At 46.8% G+C, this 20152-nt stretch overlaps 1 protein-coding gene across 2 annotated transcripts in view; it reads left to right on the plus strand.

The window, feature by feature from the left end:
• The window catches only part of LOC115159606 (ephrin-A5b-like), a 68753-nt gene that overhangs the window by 39346 nt on the left and 9255 nt on the right, over positions 1–20152 (plus strand). For both annotated transcript variants that reach the window (XM_029709481.1, XM_029709482.1), the window contains exon 2: positions 9139–9431. In XM_029709481.1, the coding sequence (XP_029565341.1) occupies positions 9139–9431 (293 nt within the window). The remainder of the gene's footprint in view (positions 1–9138; positions 9432–20152) is intronic.

Below are 20152 nucleotides of genomic sequence, written 5' to 3' on the forward strand. Positions count from 1 at the left end.
GCTTGGTCCCCTTAAGGTGGTATGTGTGAATCTGAGTTTAGTCCCCTTAAGGTGGCATGTGTTCATTTGAACTTGGTCCCCTTAAGGTGGTATGTGTGAATCTGAGCTTGGTCCCCTTAAGGTGGTATGTGTGAATCTGAGCTTGGTCCCCTTAAGGTGGTATGTGTGAATCTGAGCTTGGTCCCCTTAAGGTGGTATGTGTGAATCTGAGTTTAGTCCCCTTAAGGTGGCATGTGTTCATTTGAACTTGGTCCCCTTAAGGTGGTATGTGTGAATCTGAGCTTGGTCCCCTTAAGGTGGTATGTGTTCATTTGAGCTTGGTCCTCTTAAGGTGGTATGTGTGAATCTGAGCTTGGTCCCCTTAAGATGATATGTGTTCATTTGAGCTTGGTCCCCTTAAGGTGGTATGTGTTCATTTGAGCTTGGTCCCCTTAAGGTGGTATGTGTGAATCTGAGCTTGGTCCCCTTAAGATGGTATGTGTTAATTTGAGCTTGGTCTCTTTAAGGTGGTATGTGTGAATCTGAGCTTGGTCCTTTTAAGGTGGTATGTGTGAATCTGAGCTTGGTCCCCTTAAAACCTTATTTCACAATTGCAACATGCTAAATATTGTCCCTAACATCTGTCCTACCAGTACTACACTAGTTTTAGCTTGAACATTGAGTTAAACATGATTTTAGATCATGCTTATGGAAAAGTGTTTAAGATGGTATGTGTTCATTTGAGCTTGGTCCTCTTAAGGTGGTTTATGTGCATCTGAGCTTGGTTCCCTTAACTTCTTATGGATGGTGGCAGTATTGAGTCGCTTGGATGACTGACGTGCCCAGAGTAACTGCCTGCTACTCACTCCCAGATATGCATATTATTAGTAGATTTGGATAGAAAACACTCTGAAGTTTCTAAAATTGTTTGAATGATGTCTGTGAGTATAACAGAACTCATATGGCAGGCATAAATATGAGAAAAAATCCAGCCAGGAAGTGATTTGTAGTTCTTCTATCTAATCCCTACAGTGTCTGTGGGGTCAATTTGCACTTCCTAAGGCTTCCATTGGCTGTCAACAGCCTTTAGAAACTTGTTTCATCCGTCTCCTGTTACTGGGAAGAGAATAGGAGCTCAGTCTATCAGTGGACTGCCTGGGACCAGTGAGTTGTTTACTGCGTGGGCACGTTTGGCACGCAGCTCCTTCTTTTTCTTCTGTAATGAATACGCTATTGTCCGGTTGGAATATTATCGACGTTTTATGTTAAAAAGACCCTAAGGATTGATTGTAAACATTGTTTGACATGTTTCTATGAACGGTAATGGAACTATTTGACTTTTTGTCTCTTGTTTTACACTCACGCGTTATGCCTTTGGATAGTGATCTGTACGCACGAACAAAACGGAGGTATTTGGACATAAGTATGGAGTATTTAGAACAAAAATAACATTTCTTGTGGAAGTAGGAGTCCTGGTAGTGCATTCCGACCAAGATCAGCAAAGGTAAGGGAAGATTTATAATACTAATTCTGAGTTTAGTTGACTCCAGAACTTTGCTGGTATCTGTATAGCTTGCTTTGATGGTTGAGCTCTGTACTCAGAATATTGACAAATGTGCTTTCGCCGAAAAGCTATTTTAAAATCTAACACAGCGGTTGCATTAAGGAGTAGTGTATCTATAATTCTTTCAATAACTGTTGTAAATTTTATCAACGTTTATGATGAGTATTTTTGTAAATTGATGTGCTCATTCCCCGGAAGTTTTGGTGAGAATACATTTTCTGAACATCAAGTGCCAATGTAAAAGGGGGTTTATGGATATAAATATGAACTTTATCGAACAAAACATACATGTATTTTGTAACATTGAGTCCTGGGAGTGTCATCTGATGAAGATCATCAACGGTTAGTAATTAATTTTAGCTGACTTTCTGGTTTTTGTGACGCCTCTCCTTGCTTGGAAAATGGCTGTGTGGTTTTTCTTGTTTAGGTGCTGTTCTAACATAATCTAATGTTTTGCTTTCGCCGTAAAGTCTTTTTGAAATTGGACACTGTGGTTAGATTAAGGAGAATCTTATCTTTAAAATGGTGTATAATACTTGTATGTTTGAGACATTTTAATTGTGAGATTTCTGTTGTTTTGAATTTGCTGCCGTGCACTTTCACTGGCTGTCGTCATATCGATTCCGCTAACGGGATTCAAGCCATAAGAAGTTTAAGGTGGTATGTGTTCATTTGAGCTTGGTCCTCTTAAGGTGGTATGTGTTCATTTGAGCTTGGTCCTCTTAAGGTGGTTTGTGTGAATCTGAGCTTGGTTCCCATAAGGTGGTATGTGTTAATTTGAGCTTGGTCCTCTTAAGGTGGTTTGTGGGGATGTGGATGTATCCGTGGGGCTCTGGTTGTGGACTGATGGAGGAGGCTTTGACAGACACTTAGTGTCGAGGAGAGGGGGTGAGTAGAGGCGGGTTAGGGGGCCTAGAGGGGTGAGATTGAGGGGGCCAGGTGTTGTGGCTTGGCGCTGGCATGCCTGGCACTCAGTAGAAGTTCTATGTTTAGCCCTTACATGATTTTACATGTGCTGTTTTTCCTGGGGCTGCTGGTGTTTGTTGAGGGGACAGAGTGGTGGAAAGACCACCCCCTCTCACACTCTCACTGGCATCTACCGGCCCCTCTGGTTCCACTGTACCCATGCTACATCTAACACAAGCAGATGTCGTATCCCTTCATTTCCCAACCTTGAATACAACCAATACGAATACAACCTTGAATACAACAAATATCCAACAGAATCACTTAGCCTACTTTTCTTCCATCTCCCCACAGAACACTATCACTCGCCTTAGTCAATTTCACCCAACTATGATTTGTGTGAGACCTCCCTACTGGATGACTTGTGGTGTGTGTGAATGCTGTGGAGCCTTGTCATGGGTGGGTGATTGATTCCAGACGTTGTGGTTTTCTCTCTCACCACTGCACCCCTCCCTGCTATACAGGGTTCAGGGTTGGTTTGGCCCAGGGCAGGGCGGGTTGGAGTTCCCTGGGGTGTAGTAAAGTGATAGGGCGGTGCAGGGGTTCAAATCGCCCCCGGAGAGAGGGGTCAGATGTCAAAGCCTGTGAGGGGGGTCAGGGTCACCATATTCAAACACGGGATGAGGTAGACCCTTCCTGTACTGATCACTGCTGCTTATACCATTACCGTATGTGTGTGTGTGTGAGTGTGTGTGCGCGCTCATGTCCGCATGCATGTGTGTGTGTGCAAGTTTGTGTTTAATGAGAGGGCTGGGCAGCTCTGTTTGCTCTAAGGTGAAGCCTCATCCATCCACCATATTAAACTTCACCTTCCTTCCCTCAGCAGCCCCGCCACCTACTCAGCAGCTCCTAAGATGGACGACCCCGGGGTCATACCCGTCACCTCACTCAGACACTGGCCAAATACTGAGGCCCTGGCTGAATAATGGTCTGTCAGTGACCTCTAACCCCTGGCCTGGCTCTTATGTCAGATCAATATTCTCCTGTCCTATGGGAGTGGATTGTCTGATAATGATAGGTAGCATCTTGCCATCTAGACAGGCATCTATTAGTGCTCCCAGCTCACGCTCCATCAATGTCTTTATCTGCTGTAGATCTAGGTGTCTGTGTTTCTATGACCTAGGCTAGGGCTATATGCTACACTTGCTAGTTTGGTCCAAGGTACTGAGTGTGCCATTCTTTGTGGGGTTATTTTAACAAGGCTTGGAGCCTCTTGAGTTATGTGGCTTCTGAGATAGACAGAGAGCACCCTGAGATCTGTATATGTGTGTGTGTGTGTGTGTGTGTGTGTGTGTGTGTGTGTGTGTGTGTGTGTGTGTGTGTGTGTGTGTGTGTGTGTGTGTGTGTGTGTGTGTGTGTGTACCCTGGGGTTTGAGAACATCACACATGTAAAAAGAGGTAGAACATAGCATTGTCGTAAGTCAGTGTGATGGCAATCTGTGTTAGGGTTGGCCTTGAGACCAGAGGGTAATGGTATTGGCTGTCAGCCCCTGGTGTTAAGCAGTGAGTGACCGAGCCCCGCGGTGTGTGTGTGTGCGTGCGTGCGTGTGTGTTAAGTGACACTCACCACATGCTGCCTCTTTCACCCTTTGACCACCAGAATAGCATCATCATTCATTAACCTGTCCTGTACTGTGAGTTAACTTCTTATGTCATTCATGGAAAACAGCTGAGAATCACTGTTAACTTCTCTTTCTCTCTTTGTCGCTCTCATTAGCACACTGGTTCTCACTCTCGTTCTCACTCTGGTTCACACTGGTTCACACTGGTTCTCACGCTGGTTCTCACGCTGATTCTCACGCTGGTTTTCACGCTGGTTCTCACGCTGCTCTCACACTGATTCTCACGCTGGTTCTCACGCTGGTTCTCACGCTGGTTCTCACGCTGCTCTCACACTGGTTCTCACGCTGGTTCTCACGCTGATTCTCACGCTGGTTCTCACGCTGGTTCTCACGCTGCTCTCACACTGATTCTCACGCTGGTTCTCACGCTGGTTCTCACGCTGGTTCTCACGCTGCTCTCACGCTGGTTCTCACGCTGGTTCTCACGCTGGTTCTCACGCTGGTTCTCACGCTGCTCTCACACTGGTTCTCACGCTGGTTCTCATGCTAGTTCTCACTGGTTCTCACTCTGGTTTTCACGCTGGTTCTCATGCTGGTTCTCACGTTGGTTCTCACGCTGGTTCTCACGCTGCTCTCACTCTGATTCTCACGCTGGTTCTCACGCTGGTTCTCACGCTGGTTCTCACGCTAGTTCTCACTGGTTCTCACTCTGGTTTTCACGCTGGTTCTCACGCTGGTTCTCACGCTGGTTCTCACGCTGGTTCTCACGCTGGTTCTCACTCTGGTTCTCACTCTGGTTCTCACGCTGGTTCTCACGCTGGTTCTCACTCTGGTTCTCACGCTGGTTCTCACTCTCATACTCTAAATACTCTGTCTCCTGCTTTTACTGACTGTAACACATTGTAATGTTCTTGCCATGTAGGACCTACCTCACACAAACAGCCATGTGTTTTCAATCTAAAATTCAATAACTTTCGTCCCTGTCTGAGCAGCTCAGACCAAACGTTTTGTTCTCAGGGAAATGTACCACAAAAAAGAGAAAAGTGTCTATTTTATAGTTTTCTCTTTTCTCATCTCTTTTTGCTGTCAACGCCCTGTCTGACTCTGTACCCTGGCAGACAGCTCGGTCTGTGTGTCTGCACAGATGTGTGTGATCAGTGGAGGTAATGATGTCTGAACCATGGCTGGTGCTGGTGGTGTTGGTGGCACAGTGCTATGAATGATCTGCCAGGTAGATGGAGGTCAGGCCTGGTGCCCTGAGGGAGAGGGGGAAACACCAGGCAGAGGGATAAATAGACTCCATATGGTGACATCAGTGCCCAGGGCCAAATTACCAGAGATGTATTAGCCTGTTAGCCACAGTGGTGTAATTACCTACCTAAAGAGCTCCCCCTAAGGTCAGGGACATGGACTACGGAGTTTGTGTGTGTGTGTGTGTGTGTGTGTGTGTGTGTGTGTGTGTGTGTGTGTGTGTGTGTGTGTGTGTGTGTGTGTGTGTGTGTGTGTGTGTGTGTGTACGTGTGTGTAGACACATTGCTTTTAGCAATGTAAAAAAACAATGTCATTCTGTGAGAGACAGTGCAGTTGAAACCCGTAATGTTTGGCTGCATAGCCGTTTAGTTTGTATTTAGTCATTTGTTCCATTATGTGGCTTGGAACAGGTCAGCGATTTCATGTGGTCTGTGGAGGGAAAGTGTCTCCTTTTTTCTCTTATTGTTATAAAACCATTGGAATTTGACCTCGCTCTGACCCCACTGTAATCATGTGTTATAGAAAACACCAGGAAGGCTTTCTTTCTCCTCTCATCCTCCCCTCCTCTGAACCAGGGTGCAAACCATTCATTACCTGTGTTTGGTCACCAGAGAGAAAGAGAAGGGGGGAAAGAGAGAAGGAGAGGAGTGAAAAGAAGGATTATCGTTATGAGAGTGCTTTGTTAAGAGTGGTAGTCCCTGAATCATGCATGAGCCTGTCTAAGTGGCTGTGAGTAATTCAGCCAATCAGGCGTCATTAATCGCAAAGACGGATAGAGATAGGATTTGTGTGTCTTCAATTTTTTAACTCTATTGGCTCATCGCGTCACATGAATGAATTTAACAAATGAAGGTGTTGATTTCTTAATGACGTCATTCGCTTTTGAGTTGTCAACCTCACAGCTAGAGTTCTTTATTTCCTTGTCTGCCACGTTGATGTTTGTTGTGAGAGACTTTGAGTGAACTCACAAAATAACTCTGACAAAACCCTGATGCTGATTTCCCCATTGAGCTCTGTCGGTACATTGTGAAGCATTACTGTAGTCTGAAGACATTCACTTAAAGATTGAAAACTCACACTTGCGGTGAAATTGAGTTTCAGACCGAGACATATGTTTTAGCATTATGGTTCAGGATTATGGCTCAGTGTGGATTGATATTTGGTACTATCAGTCACAAGGCTCTCTCAGGTGTCTCTAGGAGGGTCAGAGTAATCCTCCCTGTGGTCCCTGCTTAGCTCCCCTGACATAAATCCTCTGCTCATCACTTTCAGAATGGTGACCACCCACGCCTCTCAGTCTAACTCTCTTCTCTAATCCATGCTAATCTTTATGGCAGGTCCCAGGTCAGATTTGAGTGACAGGTGAGAGCAGCAAAAGGTACACACAGGTTGAAAGGTAGCATTACAAGCTTAGAGAGATAGACAGACCAAGCTGGCTATCCCACAATGCCGCTGGCTAAGGAAGTAATACAGTACTGGAGTTTGGTTGCTCTCTGTCAGTTATGGTATCAGTGAAAGGCTCAGAAACTGAGGCTGATTGAGGCCATGCTTTGCTGCCTGGAGTCACAGCACTCGGCTGGAGCATGAAAAGTGGGCGTTTGAGAGAGAAAAGAAGGCTTCAGTTTCATGTTTGACCAGGCTATTATTAGAGAGAAAACAAGGCTTCAGTTTCATGTTTGACCAGGCTATAATTAGATAAAAATATTTTTTTACATTTTATTTCACCTTTATTTAACCAGGTAAACTAGTTGAGAACAAGTTCTCATTTACAACTGCGACCTGGCCAAGATAAAGCAGTGTGACAGAAACAACAACACAGAGTTACATGGAATAAACAAGCGTATAGTCAATAACACAATAGAGAAAAAAGAAAGACTATATACAGTGTGTGCAAATGGCGTGAGGAGGTAAGGCAATAAATAGGCCATAGTAGCAAAGTCATTCCAATTTAGCAGATTAACACTGGAGTGACAGATGAGCAGATGATGATGAGCAGATGATGGTGTGTAAGTAGTGATACTGGTGTGCAAAAGAGCAGCAAAGTAAATAAAAACAATATGGGGATGAGGTAGGTAGATTGGGTGGGCTATTTACAGATGGACTTTGTACAGCTGCAGCGATCGGTTAGCTGCTCAGATAGCTGATGTTTAAAGTTAGTGAGGGAAATATGTATATGAGAATTTATATATTAATATATGAGAATTTAGCTGACAAATCACACACAAAGACACAATCTCACACAGAATATAGGACACACATGGAAGGCACACACACACACATACATGCAAGCACACACACACACACACACACACACACACACACACACACACACACACACACACACACACACACACACACACACACACACACACACACACACACACACACACACACACACCACACACACAACAGCCACACACACACACACACACAGCCACAAACAGCCACACACCCTCCTCTGTGGCCGCACCAAACTCAGTAGGACAGTCACTAATCCTGCAGCACATTTGCAATCCGTATAAGGACAACCTGATACTCCCAGCAGGTCCCAGCCAACACACACCACCCTTTATACTCCTCACGCCTCTTAAAGCCTGGAAATGTACGTGTCAGTGGGAACAGCTGCACTGCCGTCCAACGCAACCTCCTCTCTCACCTGACCCTGAATCAGTTCTGAATACTCCTCTCCCCCTGGAGAGGTTGTTAGGTGGGTGTAAGATCTGCTCCTGGGTCAGTGAATCTCAATCCTTACACTGAGAAACCTCCCACGGAGTGCGAGTGAGTTCATCCGTATCAAATCATCACCGCACAGTATGCACAGTAACGGTCCCCAGCCTGTTCCCCTGGCCCCAGTGTGTCAATGAACAGAGGTGAAGTATTGAAGACATCCGCAGTATGTCAGTGATACCAAGCTCGGCCATTAGCGACTCTGAGATGCACTGGCCAACCTAAACCAATCTGTCTCCAATAAACGCATCAGAAATGCAACCGTATATGGCCTATGGGAATATGTGTTTCGCATCACCCCCCAGGAATGAATACCTGGCATATCTGGCTGATGTCCTCCTTCCTCTGGAGGGCCGCTCGGTTTACCCTGAAGCTCCATGTGAATCTGGTTGGGGCTGTTTCTGGGGCCTTGAGAAACACACTTTTTTCCCAGCGCTGAGAGAGATTCCACCGGGTCTCCTCCATCAGCATGTCATATTGGTCTAATGAAAATTTCCCTCTTTTGAGGGGATCCTCATAAATCTGCCAAAGGCCCGTGCTAACCACAGGATTTGGACTTTGGCGCTGGGGGACTTTAATTTCAGCACTCTCATAAGTCATCGCAGCCCAGCTCAAACATTGATATGTGGCTTATGACTGACTAGCAGTCTGTCGTAAGATACTTTTTGGCTGGTGGTAGAGGAGAGGTTTGAGCGCCCGCTCTAGAGCAGTGAGAGGATTGAGAATGACATGGTGGGATCCTGTAAACAAAACTAGATAGTAGGACGTAGATGTGTCTTCTGTAGATCAGTCTGCAGTGTCTCTGTCAGACACATCTGGTTACAGTTTCTCTCGTCTAGGGCTCTAGTTCACATACTTGTAGTATGCATCTTATGATACTCCCCTTCTTGAAGACACCACTGATCTGACATGACTAGATACAGTAGATGAGAGTTACACAATGAAGCCCTTGCTTATACCTGCCCTATAGTGTTAGATCAGTGATGACGTCCAGAAAGGTAGAATCATGGAAATGCATGTTAGTATCAGTACTATTAGATGTTGTAGTCTTGAAGAATCTTACTCAGAACCTCTCTGCTTTCCTTTCAGGTTCTACCGGGGTGACTACCACATCGACGTGTGTATAAATGACTACCTGGACGTCTTCTGTCCCCACTACCTGGACTATGTCCCTGAAGAGCGAATGGAGCGCTACGTCCTCTACATGGTCAACTACGATGGCTACAGCTCCTGTGACCACACGGCCAAGGGCTTCAAACGCTGGGAGTGTAACAGGCCCCATTCCCCCAACGGACCCCTGAAGTTCTCAGAGAAGTTCCAGCTCTTCACCCCCTTCTCTTTGGGCTTCGAGTTCCGCTCCGGCAGAGAGTACTACTACATCTGTGAGTAAATTTAATTATTGACATCTTTATGGTAATTTAGCACATGCTTATATTCAAATAAACCAAGTTAACAAAAGCATTCAGTATAAAGTATGCTCCATGCGGGAATCAAACCTACAGCTCTGCTGTTGCAAGCACCATGCCCCAACAAACTGAGTTAACACTGTTGTTACTACAGTAATATGAAATGGGATACATGAATGCTTCGCCTAAAGGCAGAGAGAGACAGAGGGCTACCACAGTTATCCTGCATGGTATGGACATTTATGACATCAGTGGAGAGTTAACACAGTATTTTGTGAGCTCAGGCTACTTGGGCAGAACAGAACATACTTAGATGATTTGAGAAAACATTTTTTTGAGTCCATCCATGGAACTGACAACGGGGAAACAATAGCGAAGTAGAACTTTGTTTTGCAAGAGGGGAAAACATCTCCGTTCTCGTGGTCTCCCTCTGAAGAGTCTTTGTTACAAACTCGCCAGGCTCAGCTTTCTGCTGCTTGTGAGAAGGCCTCTTGAACACAAGCATCTGAAGCCATGTTTTTACAAGAGGAGTCGGAGCCCTACAGAGCAGAGAGTTGAGACTAAATAGGAGACAGCAAGGGGTGGCCTGCTAGGATACAATATGTCTCCTTCCCCCTACAGAGATGGCTTCACTTTGGCCCACTCCTGAGTAGCATCAGCCCCGGCCTCAGCCGCACGCCTCATACCCAAGCTGCCTGACGAATCGCCAGTCCTTAAAGACACATGATCTACTGATTTTCCTAATCTCCTAGGATGTTATTCTACTGGATTGAATATACAAAGGGTGGTGTGGGGCTTCTGTGTATATCTGTGAGTAGGTAATGGACTTTACCTTAGGATGTCTATCAGACTGTTTAATGTGCAAATAGGAGAGCCAAGATGTCTAAATAGCCATCAAGTATATATACAGTAGGGCTTTTACAGTGAAACTAAGGGAGAGAGAAAGAGAAAGAGAGACAGGTCACACGGCCTAAAGGCATGTCCCTCCTTGACAACAGTTAGAGATCAACTGTTAGACAGTTAGAGATTCACTCAGAAAAGAGGCTGTTTTTCACCCAGAACATTGAGAGGAAGATGAAATAACAAACAGCGGTGTACGTAATCACACCCCAGGGAACATACTGAGGTGTACACTAATCTACTCCAACATCCTCTGAACTCTTGTCCCTCTATGTAGTTCCAGAAAAGCTGGATATCTCACAATAAACCATGTGATATTCGTTCCAGTATCACATTGCATGTGTCTGATCTGTCAAGTATAACAAAAGAGTTACATTATTAGACGATACTAGCACATGTTCTAACACTATTGGACAATGGAGCTGTGAACTTGCAACAAGTAAGTAAAATGTTTGGGAATTGATGTGTGCTGGTGTCAACAACTCAGCGCCAACAACAGACAGACACCCCTTGGTCCCCCCTGTGGATAGTTAACCCCCCAGGAGAAAAGAGGAACGGGTGGGTTAAATCAAATGGATGACACCTGCGGTTGGTTGGCTCTGGGTCTCCGTCCGTCTGGCAGACAGACGCCTGCAGGAAGCCATCAGGGGGATCAGAAGGGGTGGCCTGGGGGGGTCAGAGTTCAGCCTGTCCTGATGTCTGGATGTGAACCCGGGCTTCTCCCAGGCTTAGCGCTGCATGTTTTTCTAATAGAGCCAATAGGGAAGTCTGATCCTAATCTCAGGGGATAGAAATCCAATTTTCTGGGGAGACAGTTGAGAGTCTGGCTCTCCCTGTGTGTCTGGGGATGACTGTCTGCTGTAAAGCCCTGGCTTCAAAAGCCCAGGTCCTGCTCCGTAGATACAGTCTGAAGATCTACATAGATAATGAGATGAACCCTGTTCAGACTTAAGTTACACGGCATCTGAGCCCCTAGCTTTTGTCTGGTGTTGTGTATGTCTGTGTGTGTCTGGTGTTGTGTATGTCTGTGTGTGTATGTCTGTGTGTGTCTGGTGTTGTGTATGTCTGTGTGTGTATGTCTGTGTGTGTCTGGTGTTGCGTATGTCTGTGTGTGTCTGGTGTTGTGTATGTCTGTGTGTGTATGTCTGTGTGTGTCTGGTGTTGCGTATGTCTGTGTGTGTCGGGTGTTGCGTATGTCTGTGTGTGTCTGGTGTTGCGTATGTCTGTGTGTGTCTGGTGTTGTGTATGTCTGTGTGTGTCTGGTGTTGCGTATGTCTGTGTGTGTCTGGTGTTGCGTATGTCTGTGTGTGTATGTCTGTGTGTGTCTGGTGTTGTGTATGTCTGTGTGTGTCTGGTGTTGCGTATGTCTGTGTGTGTCTGGTGTTGCGTATGTCTGTGTGTGTATGTCTGTGTGTGTATGTCTGTGTGTGTCTGGTGTTGTGTATGTCTGTGTGTGTATGTCTGTGTGTGTCTGGTGTTGTGTATGTCTGTGTGTGTCTGGTGCTGCGTATGTCTGTGTGTGTCTGGTGTTGTGTATGTCTGTGTGTGTATGTCTGTGTGTGTCTGGTGTTGTGTATGTCTGTGTGTGTCTGGTGCTGCGTATGTCTGTGTGTGTCTGGTGTTGTGTATGTCTGTGTGTGTCTGGTGTTGCATATGTCTGTGTGTGTCTGGTGTTGCGTATGTCTGTGTGTGTATGTCTGTGTGTGTCTGGTGTTGTGTATGTCTGTGTGTGTCTGGTGTTGTGTATGTCTGTGTGTGTCTGGTGTTGTGTATGTCTGTGTGTGTATGTCTGTGTGTGTCTGGTGTTGTGTATGTCTGTGTGTGTCTGGTGCTGCGTATGTCTGTGTGTGTCTGGTGTTGTGTATGTCTGTGTGTGTCTGGTGTTGCGTATGTCTGTGCTCCTGAGTGGTGCAGTGGTCTAAGGCACTGCATCTCAGTTCTAGAGGCGTCACTACAGACACCCTGGTTTGAATCCAGGCTCTATCACAACTGGCTGTTATTGGGAGTTCCATAGGACGGCGCACAATTGGCCCAGTGTTGTCTGGGTTTGGCTGGTGTAGGCCATCATTGTAAATAAGAATTTGTTCTTAACTGACTTGCCTAGTTAAGTAAAGGTTAAAGAAAATTGTGTGTGGGAGCATCTGCAACACATTCATAGGATGGTGTGTGTTCATTTTTTTCACATTTACATTTTAGGCATTTAGCAGACGACTTACAGTAGTGAATGCATACATTTATAAAAAAAATTCTTTTTTTCTTTCCGTACTGGTCCCCCGTGGGAATCAAACCCACAACCCTGGCGTTGCAAACACCATGCTCTACCAACTGAGCCACACGGGTACCATGAGAGGATGTTTTCTGAATTTGTTGTTTATTTGTATACTCTGAGTGTCTGCATGAGGTTTACTGTCCTCCAGTCCATCTACTCTGCCCTCCTAGTTTCCTCTGCTGGGCTGCATGGCATGACTAACCACAGATCCAGTGTCGCAGCGCGCGAGGCAGAGTCGTTCGTCTGTCTGTCTGTCTGTCTGTCTGTCTGTCTGTCTGTCTGTCTGTCTGTCTGTCTGTCTGTCTGTCTGTCTGTCTGTCTGTCTGTCTGTCTGTCTGTCTGTCTGTCTGTCTGTCTGGGAATGGAAAGGGAGCTAGTGCAGTCTGGCCTGTGTGCCTGCCACTGTAGGGGTGTGAGGTAAGTTACACGATACTTGCTGACACAGACAGAAGAGTCATGATTGACACCCCTGGCTGTTTTTTTTCTCTCATCATCAAGTTTTAAAGACAATTTTTATCTTGTTTCATAGTCACGCTAAGTGCTTTGAAATGGGAAGCCCAGTCTTCCGCTGTGGAAATACTGACAAGGCTAGTTTTTATCTGGAATTTACTGCCAGTATCATTCACTGGGAATAAGTAGCAATGACCATGCCCCACCCACCTGAGGATCTGTCTTTTTCAGCCTATTTCCTGTGTTTGGGGGTGCAAAATCCACTTGTCACTTAAATCTCGCTGGATTTATTGCTTTCATTTCACTCCTGCAACTCCTTTATACTCTTGCGTGTGCCTGTCGTTTATTTCCATTAACGTTATGACTGCGGAAATGTTTGTAATTACCTGCCAAACACACCGGTAATGGCTGAAATGGGCTCAATGGAATACATAGTCTTCCGTTGCATTTATGAGAACAATAAAGCTTTGTCAGGGAGTTAATGCACCATCTCAACACTTACATCACAAGAAAGATAACTTTATTTTGATGGGTGAATTTAAAAAAGTAATAATTTAATACAGTTGAAATGTTTACAAATGAGATGCACTGAAATGAAAGCAACTTCCGAAGATGAACACTCAGATTCTAGTGATATTATGTCTGATCTCACAAACAATGTACAGTATGTATAGAGAGGTGTAATACGGAGCCAAGCGTGGTGATTTTTAATCCGAGGGTATCCTGCTATTGACACACTGCTATTAATACACATGAAACAGAACGTGACAACAACATTAATTAATGAGGCGGTCTAGACAGTGCACGTGAGTGCAGGTAGGGTAGACAGTGCAGGTGAGTACAGGTAGTGTAGACAGAGCAGGTGAGTACAGGTAGTGTAGACAGAGCAGGTGAGTACAGGTAGTGTAGACAGAGCAGGTGAGTACAGGTAGGGTTAACAGAGCAGGTGAGTACAGGTAGGGTAGACAGTGCAGGTGAGTGCAGGTAGGGTAGACAGTGCAGTTGAGTACAGGTAGGGTAGACAGAGCAGGTGAGAACAGGTAGGGTAGACAGAGCAGGTGAGTACAGGTAGGGTAAACAGAGCAGGTGAGTACAGGTAGTGTAGACATAGCAGGTGAGTACAGGTAGTGTAGACAGTGCAGGTGAGTGCAGGTAGGGTAGACAGAGCAGGTGAGAACAGGTAGTGTAGACAGAGCAGGTGAGTACAGGTAGGGTAAACAGAGCAGGTGAGTACAGGTAGTGTAGACAGTGCAGGTGAGTACAGGTAGGGTAGACAGAGCAGGTGAGAACAGGTAGGGTAGACAGTGCAGGTGAGTACAGGTAGGGTAGACAGTGCAGGTGAGTACAGGTAGGGTAGACAGTGCAGGTGAGTACAGGTAGGGTTGACAGTGCAGGTGAGTACAGGTAGGGTAGACAGAGCAGGTGAGTACAGGTAGTGTAGACAGAGTAGATCAGTACAGGTAGGGTAGACAGTGCAGGTGAGAACAGGTAGTGTAGACAGTGCAGGTGAGTACAGGTAGGGTAGACAGTGCAGGTGAGTACAGGTAGGGTAGACAGTGCAGGTGAGTACAGGTAGGGTATACAGAGCAGGTGAGTACAGGTAGGGTAGACAGTGCAGGTGAGTACAGGTAGGGTAGACAGTGCAGGTGAGTACAGGTAGGGTAGACAGTGCAGGTGAGTACAGGTAGTGTAGACAGTGCAGGTGAGAACAGGTAGTGTAGACAGAGTAGATCAGTACAAGTAGGGTAGACAGTGCAGGTGAGTACAGGTAGTGTAGACAGCGCAGGTGAGAACAGGTAGTGTAGACAGAGTAGATCAGTACAGGTAGTGTAGACAGTGCAGGTAAGAACAGGTAGTGTAGACAGAGTAGATCAGTACAGGTAGTGTAGACAGAGCAGGTGAGTACAGGTAGGGTAGACAGTGCAGGTGAGTACAGGTAGTGTAGACAGAGTAGATCAGTACAAGTAGGGTAGACAGTGCAGGTGAGTACAGGTAGTGTAGACAGTGCAGGTGAGAACAGGTAGTGTAGACAGAGTAGATCAGTACAGGTAGTGTAGACAGTGCAGGTGAGTACAGGTAGGGTAGACAGTGCAGGTGAGTACAGGTAGTGTAGACAGAGCAGGTGAGAACAGGTAGGGTAGACAGAGCAGGTGAGAACAGGTAGGGTGGACAGTGCAGGTGAGTACAGGTAGGGTAGACAGTGCAGGTGAATACAGGTAGGGTTGACAGTGCAGGTGAATACAGGTAGGGTAGACAGAGCAGGTGAGTACAGGTAGTGTAGACAGAGTAGATCAGTACAGGTAGGGTTGACAGTGCAGGTGAGTACAGGTAGTGTAGACAGAGTAGATCAGTACAAGTAGGGTAGACAGTGCAGGTGAGTACAGGTAGTGTAGACAGTGCAGGTGAGAACAGGTAGTGTAGACAGAGTAGATCAGTACAGGTAGTGTAGACAGTGCAGGTGAGTACAGGTAGGGTAGACAGTGCAGGTGAGTACAGGTAGTGTAGACAGAGCAGGTGAGAACAGGTAGTGTAGACAGAGCAGGTGAGTACAGGTAGGGTAGACAGTGCAGGTGAGTGCAGGTAGGGTAGACAGTGCAGGTGAGTACAGGTAGTGTAGACAGCAGGTGAGTACAGGTAGGGTAAACAGAGCAGGTGAGTACAGGTAGTGTAGACAGTGCAGGTGAGTACAGGTAGGGTAGACAGAGCAGGTGAGAACAGGTAGGGTAGACAGTGCAGGTGAGTACAGGTAGGGTATACAGAGCAGGTGAGTACAGGTAGGGTAGACAGAGCAGGTGAGTACAGGTAGGGTAGACAGAGCAGGTGAGTACAGGTAGGGTAGACAGAGCAGGTGAGTACAGGTAGTGTAGACAGTGCAGGTGAGTACAGGTAGTGTAGACAGAGTAGATCAGTACAGGTAGGGTAGACAGTGCAGGTGAGAACAGGTAGTGTAGACAGTGCAGGTGAGTACAGGTAGGGTACACAGTGCAGGTGAGTACAGGTAGGGTAGACAGTGCACGTGAGTGCAGGTAGGGTAGACAGTGCAGGTGAGTACAGGTAGGGTAGACAGTGCAGGTGAGTACAGGTAGTGTAGACAGAGTAGATCAGTACAAGTAGGGTAGACAGTGCAGGTGAGTACAGGTAGTGTAGACAGTGCAGGTGAGAACAGGTAGTGTAGACAGAGTAGATCAGTACAGGTAATGTAGACAGTGCAGGTGAGTACAGGTAGGGTAGACAGTGCAGGTGAGTACAGGTAGTGTAGACAGAGTCAAATCAAATCAAATCAAATTTATTTATATAGCCCTTCGTACATCAGCTGAAATCTCAAAGTGCTGTACAGAAACCCAGCCTAAAACCCCAAACAGCAAGCAATGCATGTGAAAGAAGCACGGTGGCTGGGAAAAACTCCCTAGGAAAAACTCCTGAGAAAGGCCAAAAACCTAGGAAGAAACCTAGAGAGGAACCAGGCTATGAGGGGTGGCCAGTCCTCTTCTGGCTGTGCCGGGTGGATATTATAACAGAACATGGTCAAGATGTTAAAATGTTCGTAAATGACCAGCATGGTCAAATAATAATAATCATAGTAATTGTCGAGGGTGCAACAAGCACGTCCGGTGAACAGGTCAGGGTTCCGTAGCCGCAGGCAGAACAGTTGAAACTGGAGCAGCAGCATGGCCAGGTGGACTGGGGACAGCAAGGAGTCATCATGCCAGGTAGTCCTGAGGCATGGTCCTAGGGCTCAGGTCCTCCGAGAGAAAGAAAGAAAGAGAGAAAGAGAGAATTAGAGAGAGCATATTTACATTCACACAGGACACCGGATAAGACAAGAGAATACTCCAGATGTAACAGACTGACCCTAGCCCCCCGACACATAAACTACTGCAGCATAAATACTGGAGGCTGAGACAGGAGGGATCAGAAGACACGGTGGCCCCATCCGATGATACCCCCGGACAGGGCCAAACAGGCAGGATATAACCCCACCCACTTTGCCAAAGCACAGCCCCCACACCACTAGAGGGATATCTACAACCACCAACTTACCGTCCGAAGACAAGGCCGAGTATAGCCCACAAAGATCTCCGCCACGGCACAACCCAAGGGGGGGCGCCAACCCAGACAGGAAGACCACGTCAGTGGCTCAACCTACTCAAGTGACGCACCCCTCCCATGGACGGCATGGAAGAACACCAGTAAGTCAGTGACTCAGCCCCTGTAAAAGGGTTAGAGGCAGAGAATCCCAGTGGGAAGAGGGGAACCGACAAGGCAGAGACAGCAAGGGCGGTTCGTTGCTCCAGCCTTTCCGTTCACCTTCACACTCCTGGGCCAGACTATACTTAATCATAGGACCTACTGAAGAGATAAGTCTTCAGTAAAGACTTAAAGGTTGAGACTGAGTCTGCGTCTCTCACATGGGTAGGCAGACCATTCCATAAAAATGGAGCTCTATAGGAGAAAGCCCTACCTCCAGCCGTTTGCTTAGAAATTCTAGGGACAATTAGGAGGCCTGCGTCTTGTGACCGTAGCGTACGTGTAGGTATGTACGGCAGGACCAAATCGGAAAGATAGGTAGGAGCAAGCCCATGTAATGCTTTGTAGGTTAGCAGTAAAACCTTGAAATCAGCCCTTGCCTTAACAGGAAGCCAGTGTAGGGAGGCTAGCACTGGAGTTATATGATCAAATTTTTTGGTTCTAGTCAGGATTCTAGCAGCCGTATTTAGCACTAACTGAAGTTTGTTTAGTGCTTTATCCGGGTAGCCGGAAAGTAGAGCATTGCAGTAGTCGAGCCTAGAAGTAACAAAAGCATGGATTAATTTTTCTGCGTCATTTTTGGACAGAAAGTTTCTGATTTTTGCAATGTTACGTAGATGGAAAAAAGCTGTCCTTGAAGCAGTCTTGATATGTTCTTCAAAAGAGAGATCAGGGTCCAGAGTAACGCCGAGGTCCTTCACAGTTTTATTTGAGACGACTGTACAACCATCCAGATTAATTGTCAGATTCAACAGAAGATCTCTTTGTTTCTTGGGACCTAGGACAAGCATCTCTGTTTTGTCCGAGTTTAAAAGTAAAAAATTTGCAGCCATCCACTTCCTTATGTCTGAAACACAGGCTTCTAGCGAGGGCAATTTTGGGGCTTCACCATGTTTCATTGAAATGTACAGCTCTGTATCGTCCGCATAGCAGTGAAATTTAACATTATGTTTTCGAATGACATCCCCAAGAGGTAAAATATATAGTGAAAACAATAGTGGTCCTAGAACGGAACCTTGAGGAACACCGAAATTTACAATTGATTTGTCAGAGGACGAACCATTCACAGAGACAAACTGATATCTTTCCGACAGATAAGATCTAAACCAGGCCAGAACTTGTCCATGTAGACCAATTTGGGTTTCCAATCTCTCCAAAAGAATGTGGTGATCGATGGTATCAAAAGCGGCACTAAGATCTAGGAGCATGAGGACAGATGCAGAGCCTCGGTCTGACGTCATTAAAAGGTCATTTACCACCTTCACAAGTGCAGTCTCAGTGCTATGATGGGGTCTAAAACCAGAGCAGGTGAGAACAGGTAGTGTAGACAGAGCAGGTGAGTACAGGTAGGGAAGACAGTGCAGGTGAGTACAGGTAGGGTAGACAGTGCAGGTGAGTACAGGTAGGGTAGACAGTGCAGGTGAGTACAGGTAGGGTAATCAGAGCAGGTGAGTACAGGTAGTGTAGACAGAGCAGGTGAGTACAGGTAGTGTAGACAGTGCAGGTGAGTACAGGTAGTGTAGACAGTGCAGGTGAGTGCAGGTAGGGTAGACAGTGCAGGTGAGTACAGGTAGGGTGGACAGAGCAGGTGAGTACAGGTAGGGTAGACAGAGCAGGTGAGTACAGGTATGGTCGACAGAGCAGGCGAGTACAGGTAGGGTAACCAGTGCAGGTGAGTACAGGTAGGGTTGACAGTGCAGGTGAGTACAGGTAGGGTAGACAGAGCAGGTAGGGTAGCCATAGCAGATGAGTACAGGTAGGGTGACAGTGCAGGTGAGTACAGGTAGGGTGACAGAGCAGGTAGAGTAGACAGAGCAGGTAGGGCGAACAGAGCAGGTAGGGTAGACAGAGCAGGTAGGGTGGACAGAGCAGGTAGGGTAGACAGAGCAGGTAGGGTGGACAGAGCAGGTAGGGTAGACAGAGCAGGTAGGGTGGACAGAGCAGGTAGGGTAGACAGAGCATGTAGGGTAGACAGAGCAGGTGAAAACAGGTAGAGTAGACAGAGCAGGTAGGGTTCCCAGAGCAGGTAGGGTAGACAGAGCAGGTAGAGTAGACAGAGCAGGTAGGGTAGACAGAGCAGGTAGGGTAGCCAGAGCAGGTAGGGTAGACAGAGCATGTAGGGTAGACAGAGCAGGTGAAAACACGTAGAGTAGACAGAGCAGGTATGGTAGACAGAGCAGGTAGGGTAGACAGAGCAGGTAGGGTAGACAGAGCAGGTAGGGTGGACAGAGCAGGTAGGGTAGCCAGAGCAGGTAGGGTAGACAGAGCAGGTAGAGTAGACAGAGCAGGTAGGGCGAACAGAGCAGGTAGGGTAGACAGAGCAGGTAGGGTAGACAGAGCATGTAGGGTAGACAGAACAGGTGAAAACACGTAGAGTAGACAGAGCAGGTAGGGTAGACAGAGCAGGTGAAAACAGGTAGAGTAGAAAGAGCAGGTAGGGTCACAGAGCAGGTAGGGTAGACAGAGCAGGTAGGGTAAACAGAGCAGGTAGGGTAGCCAGAGCAGGTAGGGTAGACAGAGCATGTAGGGTAGACAGAGCAGGTGAAAACACGTAGAGTAGACAGAGCAGGTATGGTAGACAGAGCAGGTAGGGTAGACAGAGCAGGTAGGGTAGACAGAGCAGGTAGGGTGGACAGAGCAGGTAGGGTAGACAGAGCAGGTAGGGTAGACAGAGCAGGTAGGGTTGACAGAGCAGGAAGAGTAGACAGAGCAGGTAGGGCGAACAGAGCAGGTAGGAGAGCAGGAAGAGTAGACAGAGCAGGTAGGGCGAACAGAGCAGGTAGGGTAGACAGAGCAGGTAGGGTAGACAGAGCAGGTAGGGTAGACAGAG

This window comes from Salmo trutta, chromosome 23 (assembly GCF_901001165.1).
Source record: "Salmo trutta chromosome 23, fSalTru1.1, whole genome shotgun sequence".
Classification (NCBI taxonomy): Eukaryota; Metazoa; Chordata; class Actinopteri; order Salmoniformes; family Salmonidae; genus Salmo; species Salmo trutta.